Here is a 26,350-nt window from a genome sequence, read left to right on the forward strand (position 1 = left end):
TCTGAATTGTTTGAGCTAGACACAACTTTTTTTTTGTTAAAATCTGCAAATTATGTGGCAAACTTATAATTATGCAAAAAAATGCTGCAGCAGCACAACCACATAACACCAGTGGCCCTGGATATATGGGACCCCCCAGCAGGCCAACCTCCTCAATTAAGACACTAAAGAACCCGAAACGGAAAGGGTGAGAAGGTCAGGTGCACATAAAGATATATCTGGATTTGGGGTGGGGGTGGGGGTGTTGAAACACTGCAGCAGTGAAAAATGGATTTCCATGGGCCACAGGAGATACTATGGAAAACTTTGTCCTGAGCCGGGGTGAGAATGTGGATCGCACTGGATCGGAGGGACAGCTTATTGCACGATCCCTATCTGTATGATGATTATGCTGATATTACTAAGCACTGTACTTCAAATATTACTGGCATGTGCTTCCTTACTTGTTTGTATTGGAGTACATGATGGTCTCATTCATCCAAAACTCAATAAATAAAGTTAAAAAACAGTATTAGTAGCTTCTTTAGAAAATTTCCCATTTAGAGTGGGTTGTAGTACAACCTGCTTCATTAATATTATTGAGTTAGGTCGCAAATTGTAACTCATTCTGACTGAAGGCATCACAGGGATGGTGACTTGACAAGATCAGCAGACCAACATGCCTGGTCACCTTTAAATAAAGTAAACGTGTTTGTTTAAAATGCAGCAAGTTTTTTCTTAAAGGAAACAGCAATGGGTTTAAAAAAATGTTTACATTAAAATAAGAAAAAAGTGGAATAGTACAACTGAAAGTAAAGTGTGTAGTGAAAGTAGTTAGGAATTAAACTAAATCAGGGGAATGGTTAGAAAGCAATATGTTTAAATGAAGCACATTTATATGTGCAGTTCTCACAAATGGCATACAAATTAGATTGAAGATATTCAGCTATCATTGGGGCAGCTAACATGTTAATAATTACAAAAAGTAGGTACCTGAGGTATAAGGTCTATGCGACCTGCTGTGGGTTGCTGAAATAAAGTGTTGGTCTGCCACTCACCGCACAGAGGTGATGGCAAACTAGCTGAATGCAACGAAGACCTACTTTCTCACAATCTTTATCGGACTTCTTGTCTTGCACGTTTCGCACCCAAATTCAATTGTTTTCTTTCACGTCTAGCTTTTCCTCACTATCTACTGCTGCATTTTATTTCTCACTCAATCAATCAGTCAATTTTCCCCACCCTCTCCATTGTTTACATTTACACTCAATCTTCAGCTATGCCTTATGTTCTATTCCACTTATACCACCCTTTAGCTCTCATTAAGACAAACCCAAAAAATTGCAGAAAACTGTATTTTCAATGTATGGAACGTTTTACAGTCTGTGCAGTCTCAAACCAGTGACTCCAGAAAGATGTGTTTATTACAGAAATTGTTCCAAAAGGAAGTATCCTCCTGGCTTGGTGACTGCAGCAGTTACTTTCACGCAGGGGATGAGATTAGGTTTGCAGAATGACAGTTGTTCCTTGATGTGTAGTGTTCATGTGTCACTGTAGAATCTGGAGTTCAATATTATCATAGCAATGAAAGACCAAGATGTGTTTATTAATCTTTGTTTAAAAATTGGTTTCATAAAGGGATAGAAAAAGGAACCAAACAAACCACTTTAAGCTTAGCCCTTTTTTAAATGACTGACCTGTTTGAGATCCCACTTTTTAAGTTAGTGAGACTGATTTTTGGGACATCTTATACTGTCATTTGCAGGGGCACTAGCTCCCTCATGCAACTGGTGTCCCATTGCTGGGTGGATTCTCCAGCGTAAAACGAGTGTAGCTTTCTGATCAAGTCCGTTCCTGTGCTGCGCAACAGTGACCGGTGTGACAGCATAAGGCATGGCAGCAACAGCACTGGTTGCAGTAGTTGTGGTTGTAACAGGCTTGCCATTACTAGTCTTTCCTTCACTGAGGGTTCCATCGTCAAGTTCCTTAACAGCAGGTATAGACACTTCAGATGACGGTGAAGCAGGCCTCATTACAGTATGACTGCTTGCTACAAATGTGGATGTAGCAGATGTAATTGAAGTACTGGCTGTGGAAGGGGTAATCAAAGTAGACTGACAGACAGTAGTCTTTCCCTCAATGAGAAAGGTAGCATTGCACTGTATTGCAGCAGGCCCGGTTGCTTCTGGCATGGTCACTGCAGGCATATCTGCACAAAGCATGCCTTTGGGTAAGGGTACACTGGGAATCAAATCGTTAAGCCCTAATGAAGCAGGTTTCATCAGATTAGGTTTGTTTAAATCAGGGTTGGAGACATCAGGCATGACTACAGCATGCTTTCCTTGAATGAGCATGTTCTCACCAATTTCCGCTGGTGTAAGCTTCATTAAGGAAGGTTTAGTCACTGTGGGTATGGTCACAGTAGAATTGGTTGCTTTACATGTGGTAAGAGCAGAATCAGCCATAAGTTTGTCTGCAGTAGGACTTCTCTGAATTGGGGTGGTATCAGCCGTCTCCATTGAAACAGGCTTATTAGTAGTACTTAAAGTCACTTCAGATGAGGTTAAAGGAGTCTTGGTTGTTCTTGACATATTTACTGTTATTGTAGTACATGTGGTCACAACAGGTTCATCTGTTCCAGACATTCCAACTATGAAAGTGGGATCAGCAAGCACTTTCAAAACAGGCTTGGTTGAAGCAGGCATGAAGGAAGCAGGTGTGTTTGCAACAAGCTTGGAGGTATCCGGATTAGTTGCTGAACACTGTATAATGGAAGCTATACCTGAAGCAGGTCGAGATGGGGAAGCTGGGGTCTCAGCAGACTTCCTTCTTTCAGGATCAGGTGGAGCATGCATTTCTTCAACATGCACAGCATCAGAAAGATGTTTTTCAGTAATCATTGTCTCAGTAAGTATGTTTGCTGCAATCATAGCCTCTAAAAGCTGATCAGCATGTTTGACCATAATAGGCACAGTATCATTAAGCTCTGTTACAGAAGGCATGTTCACAACAGAGTTGTTTTCTGCAGGCATGTCCATACTGTGCCTGTCGGCAGGCTTGCCTGTTAGGCATACTGTATCATTACACTCCGTCAGAGAATCTTTGTTTGCAGCAGGAAGAGTTCCAGCAGAGGTGGCTGTTGCAGATATGGTTGTTACATAGTGGGGTGTCATAGCCGTTATGTTTGCAGCAGGAATGACTGCAGTAGGCACATTCGTAGTAGGGGAATCAGAACAAAGGTGCACACCAAATTTGGCCACACTGAGCCTGGCACGATGAGCCTCTGTCCTGGCAGGTGTGGGTACTGTAGACTTGTTTGCAACTGGGGTGACAACAGGAGGTGCAATTCCAGTAGGGGTTTCCATGCTCATGATTTTAGAAATACAAGTATTTCTGTGCATTTCGTTTTCATACCTTGTGTTAAATGTCTGACCACACGTTGGACATGGCTTAAGTTTTTTGGGTGTGTGCCATATGGTCCGGTGCCTACCCAACATAGGCTCATACTTGAAGCCCATTGAACAGTCAACACACCAGTAGGCTCCCTTGGTTAAGGATGTTTCACATGGCGGTGGCAAGGTTCCTTGGTGAAGAATCCCAGAGTCATTAGGATTGTAGCAGACTGCCGAAGCATCCGACATGGCAACAGATAGTGTAGGAACCATGAGAACAAAAACATTGACAGGTGAGCTGGCTACAACTGCGCCTGAAGGAGACATGGTTGAAGCAGGCTGGGCTGCAGCAGGCATGTTCTCACTAAGAACAGAATCAGCAAACTGTGTCACAGAAGGCATGGTAACAGTAGATGTGGTTAGAGAAGGCAATGTAATTGAGGGGGCAATCACAGAAGCAGTGTCAAAACAAAGCCTTTCTATGTGAGTTTTGCAGTGCTCATCAAAGTCATACTTTGCGCGAAATGACTTCCCACAGCATTCAAATGGTGTCTGCACTGAAGTACTAGGACAACACCTCAGATGCTCCCTAAACAAAGCCTCACTCTTGAAGTGCAGCATACAGAGATCACAACAAAAGGATCTTTCAGCAGATTCAATACTGCAAAGACCTGTTGAGTTTTCTTCGCTTATACTCTCATTGACATTACATCCATTGTCAACATGGGTCTTCAGGTGATCCAGGAGATTGCTCATTTGGTGAAAACTATCTCCACATGTAGCACAAGTAACAGCAGCAGGTATAGCTTCAGAAAGAGTTACAGTAGAATCGGATATTGCAGAAGGGACCTCTTCTTCAGATTTTGGCACAACAACCACACCTGCTGCTGGTGCAGTGTTAATAGACTCTGTCACAGCAGGTAAAACTGTAGAATGAGTGGCAACTGCAGGCAATGTGGCAGCAGGCAGGTCAATAAGAAGACCATCAGACCTGTGGGTTCTGCAATGGTTTTCAAAGTCAAACTTTGAATTAAATGTCTCAACACAGTGCAAACAGAGCCACTGGCTCTTGGTCACATGCCAAATCCTCTGATGTTCAGTGAAGGTAGCCTTATCCTTCCAGCCCATCCCACAGTCAGCACACCAGAAGGACATCTCTGCAGTGGAAACAGCACACAGCTGTGAAGTGGTTTCCTGGTTGGGATTCTCAGATGCATTAGGTGTGCAGATGACAGAAGTTGTGTTTGGGATATTGGAAGGGGAAGCAGCAATACCCTCAGGTATTGCAGTAACTGGAAATTCTGATTCAGAGTGGGTCCTGAAGGTCTTGCTTGAATCAGTTGTGGCTACAGAAAGTTTCCTTAAATATGACTTTCTTGCAGTTCGCTTGGCTACAGCAACTAGTTTCATAGCAGAAGAAATAGAATCTGCAACATTGGTAACACGAGTTATTACCATATTATGTGTAACACCATTTGGTGTTGGTGTAGCCAGTGTTGCTGCTGCAGGCGTCTCTCCAGTTTGGTCATTTTGATGGACAACTAAGGAATTATCTACACCGATAGTTTGTTCCACATCCAGCTGCTTTACTTGGCCTAAACTCTTTCCGTTTTGGAGGCCGTTCTGGTAACTCCCAAACTGAGGTACTGCAACTTCAGATGTGGCTGCATCTGGTTTTCCAAGCCAAAGTATTGCCACTTTATGTGTAGCTGTACTTGGTACAGAGGCACTCAGCATGGCTACAGTAGGCATCTCTCCAATCTTCTCACTGTGATGGACTGCCAAGGGACTCTTTAAGCTGGAAGTCTGGTCCAGTCTGATGTGTTCTGCTTCGGCTAGATCCTTTTTGCTTGCTATACACTTGTTGGACTTGTCTTTGGAGTGGACCATCTGGCGAGAAGATAGTATGGTCATTGGAGTGAAGCTTTTCCTATCATCAGAGCAGGAGAATGGTCTTTTCCTAGAATGGATTTTCTCATGGCTAGATAGGTTTTGCTTATATTTGAAATTTTTCCCGCAAACTAAGCACACGAATGGCCTGCTCAAGGAGTGACTTTTTTCGTGCCTGTAAAGGTTACGCTTAAGGGGGAAGCTTTTTCCACATTTTACACAAGAAAAGATATTCTGTCCATTGTGGCTTTTGAGATGGTTGTGGAGGTCCATCTCTGAAATGAAGCTTTCTCCACACTCTGCGCACTGGTGTGACATCACTAATGTGTGCAATCTCAGGTGTACTTTCAGAGCCTTCTTCTGAGCAAAGGTCTTCTTGCACTCAGTGCAAGAAAGTCTTCTGCCACCAGAGTGGCTTTTCTTATGACTTCTAAGAGTTTCCTTAAACCAATATCTCTTCCCACACTCTGCACATGAAAATGGCTTCTCTTCCATGTGTATGACCTGGTGACGTGTTAGCTGAAAACTGTATGCAAAGGTTCTTTCACACTTAAGGCACTTGAAATCCTTCACTGCTGAATGGATTTTGCGGTGCATACTGAGAGAACTATAATAGGCAAACCGTTTCTCACAATGGTCACACTTGTAGGGCTTCTCTCCTGTGTGGGATCTCTTGTGGCTCTCCAGTAAATCCTTCCATCTGTAGGTTTTCCCACAATCTGCACACTTGTATGGCATCTCTCCTGTGTGGATGCGCTTGTGCTTGGTCTGGGAAGACATGGAAGTAAATGTTTTCCCACAGTCATTACACTTGTAATTACCGTGGTACTGCTTTCTATTTCTTGTGTGTGTGTGCAGGTGTCTCCATAAATCTCTTTTGCATAAAAAGCGCTTTCCACACTGGATGCAACTATAATCTCTATCGTTCGAGTGGAAGCGCTCGTGCACTAACCGTTTTATTTCATGACTGAGGTGCATCCCACAAGTGGTACACTGAAATGATTTATCTCCTTCAATAGGGAGCTTCTTAGAAGTGGTCTTGGGAAATGTTACTTCCTCTAAGTGCACTCCCGGCTCCAGAACCTCTACTCTCAAGTGGTTGCTGACTTCCATGTGGCTTTTCAGCGCAGAATCACTTTCAAAGAGTCTCCAACAACAAACACACTCATATGCCTTCTGCCCAGTGTGTAGTATCTCATGTTTCCAAAGAGTGTCTTTCCTTTTGAACCCCTCCCCACATTCTTCACAACTGTACCATTTTTCTCCGGTGTGAACCTGCCCATGTGCCTGCAAGTTGCTCTCGCTTTTGAAGGTTTGTCCACAGGTCATGCATTTAAACGGCTTCTCAGCCTGAGCACTGCACTGGTGGATGATAAGGCTGGCCTCTCTCTGGAAAATTCTTTTACATTCAGTGCAAGAAAAGGTGTCCTCCACAAGCCCTTTTAGCACTTCAGCGTGTTGCCTCAAATGCTTTTGCAGTGACTTTTCACAGCTGAAAACCTTCCAGCACTCCCTGCAGCTGAAGCTTTTCTCTGCAGAGTGAATCCACTCATGAACCTTTAGATTTTTTAAATACTTGAATGTTTGATTACAGAGGTTACATTTGAAAGGGATATTCTCTTTCTTGTGCCAATATGCTTTCTGGTGCACTTTTTGATGCAACTTTAATCTCTCTTCACTTGCAAAGCGTTTACCACACTCGGTACACATATGAGACTTCTGAATGGTCTGGGTATGCCTCAAAGAATGTAAGTTAAACATCTTCTTGTAAATAAATTGTTTGCCACATTCCTGACAGGTGAACCTAGGTGGAGCATGGATTTTATTATGTGAAAGGAGGCAGCCATATTGTTTGAAAGCAGCTGCACACACTTTACATTCAAAAGGTCTCTCCGTGGAATGGATTCTAAGGTGTTTCAACAGCACAGATTTAAATTTGAAACTTTTCCCACATTGTTCACAGGTATGTAAAGTTTTCTTTTTTTTCGGAGCCTTTTTTTCTGCATGGCATGTTTTTGGTTCTTTTTTGCAGGCAATGGACGATCCTGTTTTAGTCAAATGTTTCTTGAAGCTTCTCAGTTTCATTTTAAGTTTCTTTTTCAGAGGGGGCTCTTTTTGGTGGTGTGGAAGAATGGGCCAATTACGTTTTCTGTAACAATTCCCTGCTGTACACTAGTGTTATTCATTGTATCAGCTTTGCTTTTATGAAAAGCAGTCAAAATCACTGAAGGACATGAATAACGTCCCAAATGCAAGGGTTTCAGTGGGGGTTCCAAGTTACTTTAGGCAGAGAATGAATAAGTAGTAAATACTCCTTATAGGAATTTTCTATGGTGTGAAGTTTTTCATTTCATTTTAAGAGCACTCTCTGCTACTAGCTGATAACCTTGCTGCTTCCTGTGTAGGGTGTTCTTACTCTAAACATTCCAGGTTCTCTGGTTCAGTTGCACGGGGTATGAAGGAGCTCTGCTGAATTTCCTTTGTGACTTTTCTGTAACGCTATGTAAGGTTCAATGTTTTCTCTTGCCGAAGTGAAGGGTTTTCGCACACAATAATGAAGAGTGTTCTCCACTCCTGCGAGTTCTTCCCACTGTGGGAAGTTTACATGTTCCTTTGTGTGTGTCCTGGCAGATTCTATGAAGCTTTCTCGGCATTCACTAGCTTCATTTGGAGGCTATGTATTCTGTCAATTTATTACAAGGAGAAAGATTGTGTTTCTTCTGACTGAATCACCTTTGGATAAACATCCTCTGGACATTCTTCTTGATTATTTCATCACACACTGGGTCATGTTCAACTGCAAAAATAAAAATCCAAAGTTACTTGAGGAGAAACTTAGATTTCATAACAACACTTTGTCATATATAGAATAAAATGATTGCACACACAGAGTATGAAATCAGTGAGACAGAAATTTTACTTTTGTACAACAGAGATCACTAATGTGGGTCAACACATATGTGCATTGTTTGTTTAATAAAAATGCACCAGCTACAGATAATGTGTTTAAGTGATATGTACAGAAGCCACAGAGATCACTGGATCTATTGGACTGTTTATACAATAACAGAATTCCCAGGTTAACTAGGCTTCCATTAGGTCTACAAAACACAGATTTGAAGCACTATAAAAACAACTTCGGGTGATAGCCAAAAATAATAAATTATACAAATAATGTATTTGTGTACTTAACAAAGGGTGTTGTTGAAAGCACATCCTGGTGTGCTAACAAGTCATTTTTTTGTGGAGGATACGAGAAAAACAACGCTTACTTGTGCACAGATTTTACTGCACCCATTGTTCGGCACTGATTTCGTAGGTGGGTGTGACCGGGCTGTGCAGAAGAGGATTATATATATATATATATATATATATATATATACATACATATATACACTAATGTTTTAAAGTACAAAACCACTGAAATTCACCAGTTATATTTAGCTTTGGTAACCATAACTTATGGCCTAAGTTAGCTATAACTCGTGCCCCAACGATGCACAGTTTTCTCATCAATAGTTTAATTGCAAATTTTTCAGAGCTATTATTAATGATGTCATAAAAGATGTCATGAGTGATATAATATGTGGGGTAATTAGCAGTACAGGGTGAGAGCGTGGTTATAATTAACTGGGAGCAACAGCGGCTACATTGTTGAAGTGGTAACAGCCAATCAGATCTCTTCAAGACATCTTTCAGATCCGCGGCTCTTATGTGGGGTGAAATATAATTGCTGAAAAAACACTGAATGGATTTACACAAAAATCACAAAAAGCACTTTTTCTGGACAAAGATCTAAACTTCTGCCAAAGTTGGTGTAAATCAGTGGTTTGGGCTGTAGCTGTGTCTAAAGTTACTAAGGAAAAATGAATGGGGAGAACATGTTTTGGGACGCCCCCTCCCCCTTCTTCTTCTTGTCCCCCGCTTAAGGGATCCCCTCCAAAACTTTCCAGTTAAGAGCGGAGGTAATTTTTTTATTTTTTAAGTTCAGTCAAGATTCATTAAACAGAAATAAATAAGCAAACAAAAAAATGCATTTCATAAGGAAACACGAACCTGACTATAACTACCCAATGGCGACCGCTTCCATAATTTATGTGTATGTCAATTATTTGGGCTCAACGGTGACAGCCACAGGGGAGTGATCTAACAGTATCCTCCCAGCCTTTTACCCCCAAATACGCAATCCCGCCACAAAGGGCTTGATAGTTGGTCCCAGAGGTCCTCTTAGCTCACACGTGCAACAGTTTGAACGTAGGCAAATTTAATCTCCCCTGTCTGAAGTGGATTGACTTACAGCCAAGGTCAAAAAGGGAACTCTTGGAAACGGGAAGGCGGAGGATAGCTTTCGGCGTTGTGTGATGCCACCAGAGATAGAGATGCCCAGGGGGCTAGAGTCGACAGCCTAAAGGCAGAGACAACGGAAAACTCAACGCCTGAGGGTCCTATGCAGACTACATTACAAGCTCAGGCTGATTTGCCAGTTACCGTTATTAGCTGGAACGTAGCTGGTCTTGAAACCAAAATGCGCATTCCAGATTGGGGCTCCTTTATAGATGGACAAAAGATCAGCCTGTTTAAAGAAACATGGGCCTCGGAGCCCAAACATAGGCCTGGTTTCAAGAGATTTTGGGTTCCAGCAAGCAGGGTGTCTCCTGGAAAACCTTCAGGGGGCTTACTTACATGGATCAGCAGCTCTCTTAAGTGTCAGGTCAGGAAACTGGATATGGGTAGCCCCGATCTACAAGGCCTATTATTGACTAGTCAAAGAGACCAAAACCCTTGCTCCTGGTAAATATCTATAGCTGGAGTGTGGGCAACAGTCGCAAATCCGATGTTGTAACTGTTTTAGATAATATTCTAGCCAGTAGATAAAATACCTATTACATTATAATTGCAGAAGACTTCAATGCTACTTTTGAGCCCTATCCATTGGCTCAGGAGTTTTATCAAGAAAAGGATACTTTTTGGGGTATCCCGCAATTAGTGAAGAACAAAAGTCATAGACTGAGCAGGGCAGCTTATCAAATTGTTGACATTACACTTGCATATGGTACGGATGGTAATCCCTTCCCCACCTTCAGACGAGGAGCATAGATTATTTTTTACTAAATATCCGCTTGTGGGGACATATGGTGGACATGGTGGTAAAGGAACATGAAGAAAGCGACCACACCCCGCTGATTCTATCTAACAGGGGTCTGTTGCCTATATTAGGGGCCCCTGATTCTAGGAATCTTGATCAACATCTCACTGTGACAAATAATAAACAGAATGTCAAGTAGGAAACCATCAATTCCTCACTGTGTACAATTTCAACTATATTTAACCTGCTGGCAGACCAAATGGAACGTATGCTTCATTCTGGTGAGGATGAAGGAAGGCTCCTGGCCTAACACTCAGAATTATTTGACTCTTTAAAATAACTTTTCATTAAAAAGGCTGCTGGCAAAAAGAGAACTAAGTGCAACGACAGATGGTATAATCGATCATGCAGAGAAGCAAAACACAGGCTACTGATGGACTTGAGAAGGGGGATAAGAGAGCCAATAAAACATTCAAGGAAGAATTACAGGCTAGAGTGATCCAAGGCACGAAGAAACTTGCAAGAGAAGCGATGGCTTGCTCTTCTAGAGGCTCAGAGAACCGTAGATACCTTCAGGTTCTGGAAGTTGGTCTCGAATGACAGCAATGACTCCTGGCCCCCGCCTGGTACATCTATTCGCCCTGTAGTATAGGCCAAACATTTTGTCTCACTTCACTCAGGGAGTAACGAGACAAAATTATACAGAGCACATCACCAACAGGGAAATCAGTGTACCCTCAATTAAGTTTTCTTTAGCCAAGACCAAGGCGGCAATAGTATCCCTCAAGTGGGGCAAGGCCCCAGGACTTGATAAAATACCAGATGACCTTTTCAAATCAAACCCCCTATATCTGGGCTCCTTACCTAAACAAGGTTTGCAATGCAGTGGCCGCAGGTGCATCTATCCCTGTACATGGAGGGGAGCAAAGATAGTCCCCCTCTTCAGGAGGGGCAGTCCCTGCGATCCCTCCAACTATCAGCCAATAAGTCTGTTAGACAACTTCTAAAAAATCTTTGTGAAACAGATTTTGTTCATCTAGAAGAATGGATTGATGAGAGAGGGTCCGTTTCTGACTTACAAGCAGGCTTTAGGCCTGCGGTCAGCACAACTGACCAAGTGCTAACATTTTTGGCAATTAGATGGAGGACTGTGGATATCGGTGGAGGAATCTTATATGTAGCCTTCATCGATCTCCGTGCGGCCTTCAACTTGGTACCCAGACATAAGCTACGGTTGACACTGAACAACATGGGAGTTCCCAGAGGTCTCCCGGATCTTATTGTTCGACTCCATGAAGGTACCTTTGCCCGAATTAGATGTGGAAAGGATGGTGAAATAACAGATCCAGTTACTATTGGCAGAGAAGTGAGGCAAGGCTGGGTTCTTGCCCCTACCCTCTTCCTTTTATACATAAACAACTGTATCAAGTACTTGAATAATTGTATTAATGATTCACCATGGCTGGCCTGTCAGAAAATCCCAGGGTTGTTCTACACGGACAACACCATCATTATGGCAAAATCACCCATGGGATTGCAAAAATCTGGTCGACCAATTCTGCTTATTTTGCAGAGACTTTGGTCTGGAGGTTAACTTCGGGAAAACAAAGTTCATGAACTGTAGCTCGGGAAAGAAGAAAGTGAAAGCTAGTATATCAATTAACTTTATCCCATTGGAGAGGGTCAACGAGTTTGACTACCTAGGGATTAGACTGATGGATTCAGATAGGTGGGATGCACATTTTAGCAAAGGAGCGCCCGTCATATGCCAAGGGGGGGGGGGGGGCTTGGGCCGTAAAGCCAAAGCTGTTGTCAGTCAGTCCCCCATTAAATCCCATCGTAGAAATATATAAAGTTCAGATTAGGGTAGCTGCTCTGTATGGAGCAGATTTATGGGGTTCTTACAGACAGCAGGATGCTTTACAAATTAAGGAAAATCATTTAATCAGATATATAGCCAGGATGGGGAAGGGCACTCCGATGATTCACCTTAGACTAGATCTTGGGATGAACAGTATCAAAGATGTCAAGGGTCTGAGTCCCCTCTTATACTGGATCCACCTTTGGAGAACAGGGGAACTGGATCCCTTTCGGGAAGCAGTTTGAGAGTTACTAAAGAACCAAGGTAGCTGGAAGAGGGTCAGCTGGTTGAGGGAACTGAAATCTGTCTGTGTTGAATTGGGTTTCCCCCAATTTTGGGAGAGGCCCAACTCGATCCCAGCTAATGCCATTACGCTAGTCAAACAGAGGTACTGGGGGAAGGTTAACAAGCAGATCCTCCATAGCAATGGGGTGGGACATCTAACAACAGAATTCCTGCTTGTTAAGCAGGAGCTATGCCGCGAGCAATTCTTGGACCTGCCAATACCCCCACATGCTCGTTCCCTACTTCTCCAGCTCAGATATGGTACCCTACCTGTTAATGCTCTTACTACTCGATGGTCGTCGAATAGCCCCGAGGCCAATATATGCAAAATGTGCAAACTGTGTGTGGAGTCAACCAAACACCTATTGTTTTTCTGCCCTCTATACAAAACTCCCAGGGAAAAATGGATCATTCCTCTTTGTAAGACCCTGTTCTTGTATGACCGTGCTAACGCTTATTGAATCTGTAAATATGACTGATCTACTTTAGTAGTAAGTGCAGTCACCAATTTTTTATCAGCAGCCTGGTCTATTTACTGCAGGGCTACTATAGCACTGGGCCATAGTACCTAACTTGTAATTAAGCAAAGAGGGTTTTCACTATGCTGCTTTGATAGGGTTTCAGGACCGGTTTTTAGTTAATGAAAGGGAAAATCCACCCTTTACTGCTGCTATACTACTATTGTTTATATAACGATCTGTTCCTGTAGCCTCATATCTGGCCCCATTATAGTCGCTGCCAGAAATGGTCCTAAAGGATTCATTGGATCACAATCCTTTGTCTCATGGCCCACGTTCCTGTGTACTATTGCACTGTGCACTTTATAGATAGTCCTTCTGTACTAAATAGGTGTGAGTTCCAGCTCAATTTAAAGCTGCTAACTGCAATGTGCTCTCCCCACTCTATTCCTGTAGGTGATAGTTTTGCTCTAGCCCGAAGCTGGTAGCTGCATTAAGCGCCACTATACGTCTTTTGCTGGGCTTGGTGCATGTATTTTAATCTTTTGATTGTGTGTAAGCCATGTGCCCTCTGAAAAGATTGTCCTGCTCCTTGTACATCCTGCCATTATGGCCCTGCCAAAAGCAGGACCCCTCTATCAAAGATGTCATTTAAACTATTGTGAAATTATACTAATGCACAATGTAAATGTAGTAGTTTAGATTTTGTGTCGGATTACCTGTTTTTACCCTGTTGATTGTACCTTCTGGGTAAAACCAAATTCACATTTATCAATTTCGAACTGCCAGCATTTTAACATTTACACAGTTTTAATTCCCTGGTGCCGATTCTTGTGTTCTCTCTGCATCAAAATGCAAAACCATATTTCTGCTTTTTTTGTCAAACAATTTGTTGATATATTAATTTGCTGGCATTTTAATGATGTTTTAATATTGATCTGTAGTTCTAGAGTTTTTAATTTCTCGATTTTAATTTCAATCTCTGATCACTGTACTGTTTACCCCTTGCTAAAGAATTTGCATTGAGTGTCCTATGGACCATTGTGGATTATCGAAGGTCTCTGGACTATAACTGGCTCTTTTAATCCCAGTTGCGGCACTAGAGAGCTATTTTATGCAACTCTCATTTTAAGTAAGTCTGTCGTACTGTAAAAAATAACGACAATTTTTTTTTTTTTTTGCTTCTTTTCTTCCCTTGTTTTTGTGTAAACTTTTATGATCCAAGGTCGAAATAAAGTATGATCTCTCTGATCTGACAGCATTATAAGCAAGTGCAGTATCAATTTGGTCCAGGCCAACATGTTCCTAGTGCCAATCCAAAAATCAATCCTTGATGAGGATTCATTCACAGTAGAGTAAAATTTGAATTCTTCAGCTGTATGTTATATATAAATAAAGCAAACATCCTGCTGCTACATTATGCCTATCAGTGTTTCCTTTGCCCCAACCTGCCTTATAGCGCTGCCGCCCGAGGCATCCAGTTTAGCATGTAGTGTAAGATTAAGCAGGGGTGATGGTCCATAGTGTGTGCCAGGGTGTAGACTCTCCACCTCGGTCAGCCACTAAATGCTTCCCCTAGTACAGCTTTTACATGAAAACAAATCTCATAGGTCGTTTGTTTGCATGTGAAAGCTGCAATGTGAAGTTGCCAGCAGAAGAGAGCCCCACAAGTTGCACTGCACAACTGTCAGGCAGGGGCTTTTACAGCCTCACACAGTCACAATACATGCCTGACATGCTGCACTAGCGTCACAGTGAAGCATGTCAGAAAGGGAGCTAACAAGGCTTGTTATTGATGTTCCCTAGTAGAAGCTGGAATAGAGGAAAAGGGTCTACCTTCAACTCTATGCCAGTTTCTGATAGGGTATAAGCTCGTGGACCTGGCTATGGTGTTCTGCCTGTCGGATGTGTGAGACGGGACATCCAAGAATAGTGGGTCCTGTAGAGAAACAGCATACATTGCAAGGGCTTATTGAAGAAGACTACACTAGGTAAGTTTTGGGTTCTGAAATCTCCAACTTTGTGTGTGCATATGTTTGTCCCTGTGCTGGGACTCTGTTTGAATGCGTGTTTGTGTGCGTGAAAGCGTGTTTATGTGTGTGAGCAGGGTGACAGCTATGTTTTTTTGGGCGAAACAATCTTTTGCGAGGCAATATTTGCCTGAAGGAATTGGGACTGCTGTTTGAAAGGCCTCGAATCTGAAGTTTTACTGTCATTTATGGATTCATGCTTTTGAGTTCACACCAGTTTGCCATGACATGCACAGTAGTTTGGATAACGAATTATGTTAAACAATTATTTCATTATTCAAAGGTGTTGCCTTGTCAAATGATATATCAACACCTATAGACAATGATCCATTTGTGTTACGCCTCTTTGTTTAAATAGAGGTAGGCTAGTCAACAAATTGATAGGGAGAGCTGAGCTAGAGTGCTCAGCTCTCGCTCTGTGAACCTGTGCACAGGCCAAGTCCTGAAAAAGTTTGGCACGTGAATAATGCAACAATCATCGCTTTACAATTTAACTCTGTGTCTTTAAAAAAAAAATATATATATATATATATATAGTATCTTTTTGACAATCAGAAGCGTTTCACCTTAGTATAACAGATAGTCTCTCTGCTTTGATATTTATTAAAAGTGAGATTTTAAACTTAAACTGATAAACGTTCTTGTCCCCGCACTGATGACACGGCTAATAGGAGAACTACGCCGCATGTCAGGGATCACGTGTACAGTATACACAGCCAGATTCCTATTACATACAGGACTAGCATTTTAGGCTATTAAATCAAACACAACAGAACATTTTATACAGCGCACATCCTGATCTTGCGTTTTGAAGGTGCTATTATATGTGATATAGAACAAAAAGGAGGCTCGGAGAAATTAATTGTTTGCCTAGGATCACACAATATAGTTAAACAGGAAAGCCAGGATTGAACCCAAGTTTTCTGGTTTCACACTATGCAAATCAGCCACTTGATGGTATTTCCCTCTGACATCTAAGGTTAATGATTTGTCCTTAAGTAATGGAGGATGTGATTAGAGCATACCTGACAGGCAGAATCTACATTTTATTTTTGGGACGTTTTAGATAGCCCAAACCTACCCAAGAACATAGGAGTGCTTCACAGCAGGCAATGTTACAAGGTTTTATTTTTCAGAACAGTGAGATTTGCTGGGATTCACAGGATGCGGAACCAAGCCCAGGATTTGAACATGGCTCTCTATGCTATAAGCTCAGCAACTGTAACTGCTCAGCAACATCACATCCTATAAAAGCTTGGCTTGTCTTGGGCTTTTAAGTTTCAAGAGGACCTCAAGTTGAGCCACAGCCAGGCATCCGGCTAGTTGCCTGGCTCGAACTTTCAGCAGCTCGCCCAACTCTACTATTAAATGGTGCACAGGTGTTGGTTGCAGTGCCAGGTTGCCTTTCATGTGTGTTTACTTTAATTATCACTTAGGTGTTAAAGTTAGCTCTAGAAGATATTCTGGAGTGCTTTCTTCTTATATTTATTGTTTTATGTATATACTGCAAAAGGGAATTAAATACCCTCTACAGGTGATCTTACTGACATTTCTATTCGTTGGGAAACTACAACCTGGCCATTTTTTCACACCAGCCACGACCAGTATTTTAATCTTTCAAGGGGGCCAGGACCCAGGTCAGAGTAGGCAATATATGCCCAACTGAAAACGTTGCTTCGCAGAGACCAAGAATAAACACATAATGCGCCTCCCAGGGTTGTGTCTCCCAATGAGTACGAGGAAACACAGCTTATAGTACGCTGCTGATTTACATACTCACCTCTCCCCGATCACATACTCCTATACTTATGCGCCCGTGATGATAAGATTCTCTTGCACTACAGTAGTCTAACCATGGCGGCATTGTTCAATTGTATTGTCTGATGTATGTTTTTCCCTGTCATTGCCTATGTTTTGGCATATCACTATAAGGATGCATTAAAACCAATAAAAATAGATTTACAAAAAAAAGACCAAGAATAAACAACACCATGTGGAAAGATTCTTAATTTTGGTCATCTTGATCCTGCTACAGGCTGCCCATGATGATTGTGTGTGGTTACTGATTTCTGGCCTGTATGCAACTTGTACCTTACATTGAAAGTTTGATGGACGACGCCATCAACATGATGGAGCCAAATGGCAAACTTTTTTTTTTTTTTTTTAAACATATCTTTGTTTGTTTTGTTCTCTCAGCGTTTTGTAAAACGATACAGAAAACTTTGCATTAGGGCACAGAATGTGTACCAAACAATAAATACAATAGCAATAAAGGAGGTGTAGGAAAGTACCATCTTGCCTGGCATGTTACCCCCTTTTTTCAATGTATATATGTTGTTTTAGTTGTATGTGTCACTGGGACCCTGCCAGCCAGGGCCCCAGTGCTCATAAGTGTGCCTGAATGTGTTACCTGTGTTATGACTAACTGTCTCACTGAGGCTCTGCTAATCAGAACCTCAGTGGTTATGCTCTCTCATTTCTTTCAAATTGTCACTAACAGGCTAGTGACCAATTTTACCAATTTACATTGGCTTACTGGAACACCCTTATAATTCCCTAGTATATGGTACTGAGGTACCCAGGGTATTGGGGTTCCAGGAGATCCCTATGGGCTGCAGCATTTCTTTTGCCACCCATAGGGAGCTCTGACAATTCTTACACAGGCCTGCCACTGCAGCCTGAGTGAAATAACGTCCACGTTATTTCACAGCCATTTTACACTGCACTTAAGTAACTTATAAGTCACCTATATGTCTAACCTTTACCTGGTAAAGGTTGGGTGCTAAGTTACTTAGTGTGTGGGCACCCTGGCACTAGCCAATGTGCCCCCACATTGTTCAGGGCCAATTCCCCGGACTTTGTGAGTGCGGGGACACCATTACACGCATGCACTACATATAGGTCACTACCTATGTGTAGCTTCACAATGGTAACTCCGAATATGGCCATGTAACATGTCTAAGATCATGAAATTGCCCCCTCTATGCCATCCTGGCATTGTTGGTGCAATCCCATGATCCCACGGGTCTCTAGCACAGACCCTGGCACTGCCAAACTGCCTTTCCCGGGGTTTCACTGCAGCTGCTGCTGCTGCCAACCCCTCAGACAGGCTTCTGCCCTCCTGGGGTCCAGCCAGGCCTGGCCCAGGATGGCAGAACAAAGGACTTCCTCTGAGAGAGGGTGTTACACCCTCTCCCTTTGGAAAATGGTGTGAAGGCAGGGGAGGAGTAGCCTCCCCCAGCCTCTGGAAATGCTTTCCTGGGCACAGATGTGCCCAATTCTGCATAAGCCAGTCTACACCGTTTCAGGGGACCCCTTAGCCCTGCTCTGGCGCGAAACTGGACAAAGGAAAGGGGAGTGACCACTCCCCTGACCTGCACCTCCCCTGGGAGGTGTCCAGAGCTCCTCCAGTGTGCTCCAGACCTCTGCCATCTTGGAAACAGAGGTGCTGCTGGCACACTGGACTGCTCTGAGTGGCCAGGGCCAGCAGGTGACGTCAGAGACTCCTTCTGATAGGCTCCTTCAGGTGTTGCTAGCCTATCTTCCCTCCTAAGTAGCCAAACCCTCTTTTCTGGCTATTTAGGGTCTCTGCTTTGGGGATTTCCTTAGACAACGAATGCAAGAGCTCATCCGAGTTCCTCTGCATCTCTCTCTTCACCTTCTGCCAAGGAATCGACTGCTGACCGCGCTAGAAGCCTGCAAAACTGCAACAAAGTAGCGAAGAAGACTACTGCAACTCTGTAACGCTGATCCTGCCGCCTTCTCGACTGTTTTCCTGGTGGTGCATGCTGTGGGGGTAGTCTGCCTCCTCTCTGCACTAGAAGCTCCAAAGAAATCTCCTGTGGGTCGACGGAATCGCCCCCCTGCAACCACAGGCACCAAAGAACTGCATCACCGGTACCCTGGGTCTCCTCTCAGCACGACGAGCGAGGTCCCTTGAATCCAGCAACTCTGTCCAAGTGACTGCCACAGTCCAGTGACTCTTCAGTCCAAGTTTGGTGGAGGTAAGTCCTTGCCTCCCCACGCCAGACTGCATTGCTGGGAACCGCAACTTTTGCAGCTACTCCGGCCTCCGTGCACTTCCGGCGGAAATCCTTTGTGCACAGTCCAGCCTGGGTCCACGGCACTCTAACCTGCATTGCACGACCTCCTGAGTTGTCCTCCGGCGGCGTGGGACTCCTTTGTGCAACTTCGGGTGAGCACCGTTTCACTCCACTTCGTAGTGCCTGTTCTGGCACTTCTGCGGGTGCTGCCTGCTTCTGAGAGGGCTCCTTGTCTTGCTTGACGCCCCCTCTGTCCCCAGACGCAATTGGCGACATCCTGGTCCCTCCTGGGCCACAGCAGCATCCAAAAATCCTAACCGCACGATTTGCAGCTAGCAAGGCTTGTTGGTGGTCTTTCTTCAGGAAAACACTTCTGCACGACTCTCCACGCCGTGAGGGATCCGTCCTCCAAAGGGGAAGTTCCTAGCCCTTGTCGTTCCTGCAGAATCTTCAGCTTCTACTGTCCAGTAGCAGCTTCTTTGCACCCACAGCTGGCATTTCCTGGGCATCTGCCCATCTCCGACTTGCTTGTGACTTTTGGACTTGGTCCCCTTGTCCACAGGTACCCTCGTTTGGAAATCCATCGTTGTTGCATTGCTGATTTGTGTCTTTCCTGCAGAATTCCCCTATCACGACTTCTATGTCCTTTGGGGAACTTTAGTGCACTTTGCACTCACTTTTCAGGGTCTTGGGGTGGGCTCTTTTTCTAACCCTAACTGTTTTCTTACAGTCCCAGCGACCCTCTACAAGGTCACATAGGTTTGGGGTCCATTCGTGGTTCGCATTCCACTTTTGGAGTATATGGTTTGTGTTGCCCCTATCCCTATGTGTCCCCATTGCATCCTATTGTAACTATACATTGTTTGCACTGTTTTCTATTACTATTACTGCATATTTTGGTATTGTGTACATATATCTTGTGTATATTTGCTATCCTCATACTGAGGGTACTCACTGAGATACTTTTGGCATATTGTCATAAAAATAAAGTACCTTTATTTTTAGTATATCTGTGTATTGTGTTTTCTTATGATATTGTGCATATGACACTAGTGGTACTGTAGGAGGTTCACTCGTCTCCTAGTTCAGCCTAAGCTGCTCTGCTAAGCTACCATTATCTATCAGCCTAAGCTGCTAGACACCCTATAAACTAATAAGGGATAACTGGGCCTGGTGCAAGTACCCCTAGGTACTCACTACAAGCAGTCCAGCCTCCTACAGGAGGCACAAGCACACTCACCTTTTCAAGCACAAGGGGCAATTGCATGACATTTACATATACAGAAAAAGTAAAATCACAATGATAAATACAATGGCGCTATAATTACGTCAAGGGATCCTCAGCTCTTGGTAAAAGATAAATATCATTGTGTTTCAACCACACTCCTCACACATTGTGGAATTTGCACGGACACCCCCTGCCTTTGTACCCTTTTGGCGCCATCCGCCATATACAAGTTCTTTCCTCTCTTCCATTCCAGCAAAGTCAGAGCTTCAGGTGCCCCCTCAACACCATACCATATCACGCTTGGCAACTACAAATCCTTAATTACAACAAGCATTTGCAATGCAATGGTTCTTATGTTTGCTCGAGTTAGAGCTAGAAGCGTTGTAAATTCCTAACTGGACTTTTCTTGCCACATAAATTGAAATGAAAAGTAAAACAGTTGACATAAGCAAGCCAATTCAAAGCTGCACGGCCGCCATGAGCATGAGGGAAATGAGAGACACAAAAGGAAAAATAAGTTTGCTCGCAGTCAAACGTATCAGCAAAAGGGCAATTATCCATGTAACAGGGTTGATGACCAAGGCGGTAACAAAACTGCCTCAAGGAGGGACAAGTGTAAAGCATTTACCAATGATAACAAAAGGATGTTAGAAAGGAAATCCCATGAATGGTGATATTGATAGGCATGCAGTGGGTGTGGTTAAAAGCCCACAGATAGATTACAATAGGAGGGAGTGCTTGAGCACTCGGCCTAGAAAAGGAATTGTGTCTCGGGGATGTCCACATTTCACAGTATTCCCAGCAGGGTATGCTTGGGGTCAAAAGGGATAGTTTCACCAACCACCCTGCTCAGTTCTCTTATCACCCATGACCAATATGTCTGAATAGCCAGACAGCTCTAGAGAGTATGTACGTAGGAACTCCTCTTATCCCTGCACTGGAGACCGTCCACGGAGGCCGGTCCCTGTCATAAAAAACACAGTGAAGGATTTTTAGTTGTATCAGGCATAGATGAGATTTTATCGCCCCTTCCCTTGGGTGCATTAGAGCCGCTTCCCAGAACACATCTTCAAGGTCCCCCACCTCTAGGCACCAACATTCCCACAATTCGGTTAGCCTATCCGGCATATTATTGTTGATTGCTTTGTATGGGAGGGATATAGCCTTGGAAGACAATTCCTCCTGCAGCAGCCGACCCTCCAATGAGGCAAATTCAGGTAAGTCCAGCGTCTCCATGCCCTCCGCCACCAGGCATGCCGCAGATGAGTGTTAGAAATGGGGTTGGGTATCGTAGATATGCCAGTCTTGGGTTCAGTGACTTATAGCAGAATGTTGTCGGCATAGAGAGTTTTTTTTTTCCTCCTCCCCGGCCAACGCTGAGATCTTGAACCCCCAGATATCTCAGCGGCATATGGCAACCTTTCAATATTATTTTTTTATTTTCAAAAAGAAAATCCCAAAGCCAGCTTTTCGTTTTGGAAATAAAAAAACAACGACCCCTTCGCTATGGGAATTTTCTTATAATAGCAGGAAAGTGCATTTCCTCTCTGACCGTCACTCTATTGACTACTTCCTTAGCTATGAGCACTTCTGCAGGCTGATTTGTGCTTCTGTTAATGCAGAGAGAACGATGCGCCTGTGAGAGTGCAGGGTGATTGGAGTATTTGTGAGTACAGGATGTGCAGTGTGCCTGTGTTCATGCGAGGTGACTCATGTACCTGTATAAGTTCAGGTTGTGCACTGTATCTGTGAGTGCAGAGAGAGTGTTCCATTTGTGTGAGTGTAGGGTGAGTGGTGCCTGTGTGAGTGATGTGCCTTTGTAAGTGCAAAAGTGACCTGTGTGAGTGCGGGGATAGCACTGTTGCTGTATGACAGCAGGGTATGTGATGCCCGTGGGAGTGATGTGCATTTGTATGTTCAAGGTGAGCTGTGTAAGTGTAGGGTCTGACTTCGGTCTGGGTGTGCAACGTGGGGTTTGCAGGACACCATTTGCACCTTTTTTTTCCTTCAACAATTTGTACAACATTTTCTCAAAAGGAGTCAAGTAAAAAACACAAATTGCACCAAGCTGAGAGAACTTCCTTTTCACCTCCTATTTCAAATCAGGATTCCTCACCACTTTAACTAGCACATTATATTCAGGTCGAACCATTTCACCCCACCACTTTTAAAATCCACCAGCTACCTTCAAGATAGAGATTCCTTACCCAAACAATTATTTGTGGATTGCAGAAGGTTACAAGTTACAAGTTTATTCTTGATGCGTAATTAATAAAAATCAATACATCGATACATCACATTATTCTATAAAAAATAATAAATATACAATACAAAATATCAGTTTTACATTCTAAAATCTAGATGATAAAAAGCATAACAAAACCTATTGTTATCTAAAAAGGGTTTCCACACTCCTGTGCAAAGATTTTTATATTAATTGTCCTCTAACGTTAGAAGTTTTCGAGATACCAAGCGTAGAAACTTCGAAAATTTAGCATTTAAAACAATGTCCTGGGGTTTGAGGCAGGCAATCACTGCTTGCTGGCAAGACCGTATACCCCTCTGATTAAATAATGACTTCAATAGAAGTTTGCGTTCAGTTCTTAAAACGTTACAAATACAAACTAAATGAATTATATCTTCATGTCCGTTACCACATAGCCTACACTGTGGGATTTTTAGAGAGCGTTCCCATGGGACTAGGTGGACATTGCCTGGAATAATCCCAAATCTATATTTAATAAAAAGATCTTTATCTGTCTTGGTCCACCCTGCCTCCAGGTATGGCTGAAGCTTTAAAAGTTTGTAATCATTAATGATCATCCACGAGTGTGATCTAGTAGCCAGTAAATCCTTGTCCATGATTAGTGATCTTTTTTTGCAATCCGATGTAATTGTTTTTTTTAAAGAAATGTAAGAGATATTGGAGTCCCATAACTCCACTGCCCGTAGGTCGATTAGTGCCTGGTCTAAATACCGGCGCCCAGTGGCTGCGGTGTTTGAGCTGATCTCTTTCGAAAGGGTACGACAGAGCGGATTTTCCTTTGCCAGCTGTAACTGTTTCCAGGCTTTGATTTAGCTGGCTTTTCTGTCTATGCTTTGGTTTACATAGCCAAACTCCAGCCTAATTTGTGCTAATGAGGTGTATACCGGTAGCTGAAATAGGGACCTAAAGACTTTTCCAATGATTTTATTTAGGATAGTAGCGTATTGCCCACACAGAGCTTCGCTTCCATATCCTAGAGTTGGAATTAGCTTGCTTGCGATGACTTTAAGCAGGGGCCGATAGCTAGGGCCGGTTAGGAATTTTTTTTAAGTTTGGAAAGCGAATAATAGCACGTGGCCTTTTCTATATAACTCCTGTTTCTGGGGAAATTAAGGAGCCACGTTCGTCAAAAAGTACACCAAGGTATCTGTACTGATTTACTTGTTCCAGAGGGCCCCTTTGTGAGTTCCATTTGATTTTTAAGGATTTTTTTACTGATTCTCATTACTTTAGTTTTATCCTGGTTAACTTCCATTCCACTCTGCTCTGCGTATTCAAATATCTTAACAATGTGTCGCTCTAGTCCTACTTTAGTTTGGCTCAGGTGAACCACATCATCGGCGTATCGGAGATTTGAAATAATCATATCGCTGAGTTTTGGAGAGTGCCCATTTACCCTGTTTAATTCCACAGATAAATCAGATAAGAAGAGATTGAAAAGGTATGGGGCCAGCACACAGCCCTGTTTCAATTCCTGCTTTGTCATAATTTTCCTTGAAAGGAAGGAGCCATCCCCTACCTTGACTCTTACCCACGTGTCTGTATGTAGCTGATGTATGGCTTTTAATAAAGTCTCCGGTATTCCCCAGGAAGCTAGTTTCTCCCATAAGAGAGGTCACCGGACCAGATCAAAAGCTGATTTAAAGTCCACAAAACACAGATACAGGCGCTGTTTTTTGTGTTTGCATTTGTCAATAATCATTGATAAGGTTAATATGTTTGCAGCGGTGCCTAGGCCCTTTACAAAACCTGTCTGATTAGGAGGGATAATACTATTTTCCGTTGCCCAGCTATGGAGGTGTTCCAGTAAGAGACCTGCATAGTATTTGGCTTCTACGTCTATTAGAGTTATGAGTCAGTAGTTCTCAGGTTTTGTTTTGTTACCTCCTTTAAATATTGGGTGAATTATCGCTCCTTTCCAAGATTTGGGAATACTTCTTGAGAATATACAATGATTGAAAGTAGGGGCAAGATTTTCACCCCATTAAGTCGAATCTAGTTTAAATAGATCATTCGGGATCCCATTGGGGCCGGGAGCACCCCCATTTCTACTTTTTTTTTTTATTGAATTGCTAACTTCTGTTGCTGAGAAAGTTATATATTTATTTTCCTTTTGGACGAAAAGGGATTTTGATATAATTTTCCCTGGACTTAAAATCTTAGAAGTGGCTACAGAAAAATTATCAACTAGCTTGGATTCATCAAAGTGCTGATTTAACTAGTCAACCCAGACGGGTTCCAGGATATTTGAACTAAACAAAGTGCTCGGGCCTTATTCAAATCATTGACCATTTTCCAAAAACCCTGAGTATTTTGTTTTTTACTTAGAAATAGGGCTTTTGCCCAGAGGTCTTGATGTTTCTGGTGTTTATGTTCCCATAGTTGTTTCCGATATGCATTATTTAGATTTTTTAAGTCAGCCTTAATACAGTCATTTGTCGGGTCTTTATTGTATAATTTTAATTTTTTTCTTTCTTTAATTTAATAATATGCGCTGAATAATTTATATGTATGTTTGTATTTGCACCCCGTGCCTTATTTCAATATCTCTTTTGTTGTTGATCTACAAGAAGACTAACCACAAAATTGTTTAGGAAGAGCGACCAAGTTTCTATTGGGTCCCTGGTTATGTCCATGTTACATTGTGCAAAAACTGCCCTTGATCGGACCCCTATAGATTCCTTTAGTTTTTCGGACCATCAGAGTTTTTTTATAGTTTATTGTTGTGATGTCTCCTGGCATGGTTTGTGCAGAGTTATGAGTAGGAGGATCATATCCTATTTCCAGGCATTGCTGGCCATGATTACTCATGTCTGATTTTATGATAAAAAACTTTGTAATTAATGTAAGCAGAAATAGTGAGACCACAGTATAGTCAATTATTGTGTGGGTTTGGTTAGCGTAGCAGGTAGGTGCTGGCGGAGTGTCCTGAGGGTATCTCCCATTTAGAATTCTAAGTCCAAGAGCCTCAAAGTCTTTTACTAGAGTGAGTGCTGGCGTACCAGCTTTTCCTATCTCGATTTCCCCCAAAGATTGTTGTGGTACAGCCCATAGGTGATCTTGCAAAATGGTTTGTGTATCCCTTTCAAAGGCATTTTTTTATTTTTTATTGAAATCCCCAGTTATCAGAAGCTCCAGGGGGCCTAGATCTTGATGGGCAGTTACGATTATATCTATCAATTTCGATGACATGTATTTTTTGGATTTGGCATCTGGGTGGATGTAAACATTGATTAGGAGGAGGGGGTTTGAATGATCCCTATGCCACCAGTTTAGCTTCACCACCAGGAAATCTTTGTTTTCGACATATATTCGAGTACACAATAATTTTAGACCTGCTGAAATGAACGTAGCAAGGCCCCCCTTTGAATGGCCGTACTTTTTCTCCTTTATTGCTGGGAAAAAAAAACCAATATGTCCATAGATTTCAAAAGGGTTTGTAGCCCAAGTCTCCTGAAGGAGGATGATATGGAAATTCTTCAGTAGGGTTGATAGATCTTTTTGGTTTGTGTTTGGTCTGACCCCGTTTATATTCCATGAGCAGACCTGAAAGGGGGTATTATATTGGTTTGTTAGCATGTTATGCGCCGTGCTACTTACTAGTCAGTGACGTTTTTCTAAATAAGCTAGATCTGATATCTGGCCTAGGTCAGAGTGTACCAAAGGATACATATTAAAAGGAGTGCCCCCTAGAGGGTAACCCTCGGTTTTTCCAATTGCCGACCTAAGAACTGAAAAGGGTTTACCCGACTCTTTTAATATTTGTTGGTTTGATGGGTTTTTGTGTTCCTCTAACGGATCGGGATAACCAATTTGCTTGGGGGTGCTGAGC

General features: G+C 42.8%; 1 protein-coding gene across 1 annotated transcript in view; it reads right to left on the bottom strand.

Moving 5' to 3' along the window:
• Positions 1–1,316: 1,316 nt before the first annotated feature.
• The window catches only part of LOC138261638 (uncharacterized), a 56,164-nt gene continuing 31,130 nt past the window's right edge, over positions 1,317–26,350 (bottom strand). Inside the window, exon 2 of the mRNA XM_069210773.1 lies at positions 1,317–8,058. Coding sequence (XP_069066874.1) covers positions 1,701–7,346 — 5,646 coding nt within the window. The 5' untranslated portion in view covers positions 7,347–8,058 and the 3' untranslated portion in view covers positions 1,317–1,700. The remainder of the gene's footprint in view (positions 8,059–26,350) is intronic.

Source organism: Pleurodeles waltl, chromosome 10 (assembly GCF_031143425.1).
Source record: "Pleurodeles waltl isolate 20211129_DDA chromosome 10, aPleWal1.hap1.20221129, whole genome shotgun sequence".
Classification (NCBI taxonomy): Eukaryota; Metazoa; Chordata; class Amphibia; order Caudata; family Salamandridae; genus Pleurodeles; species Pleurodeles waltl.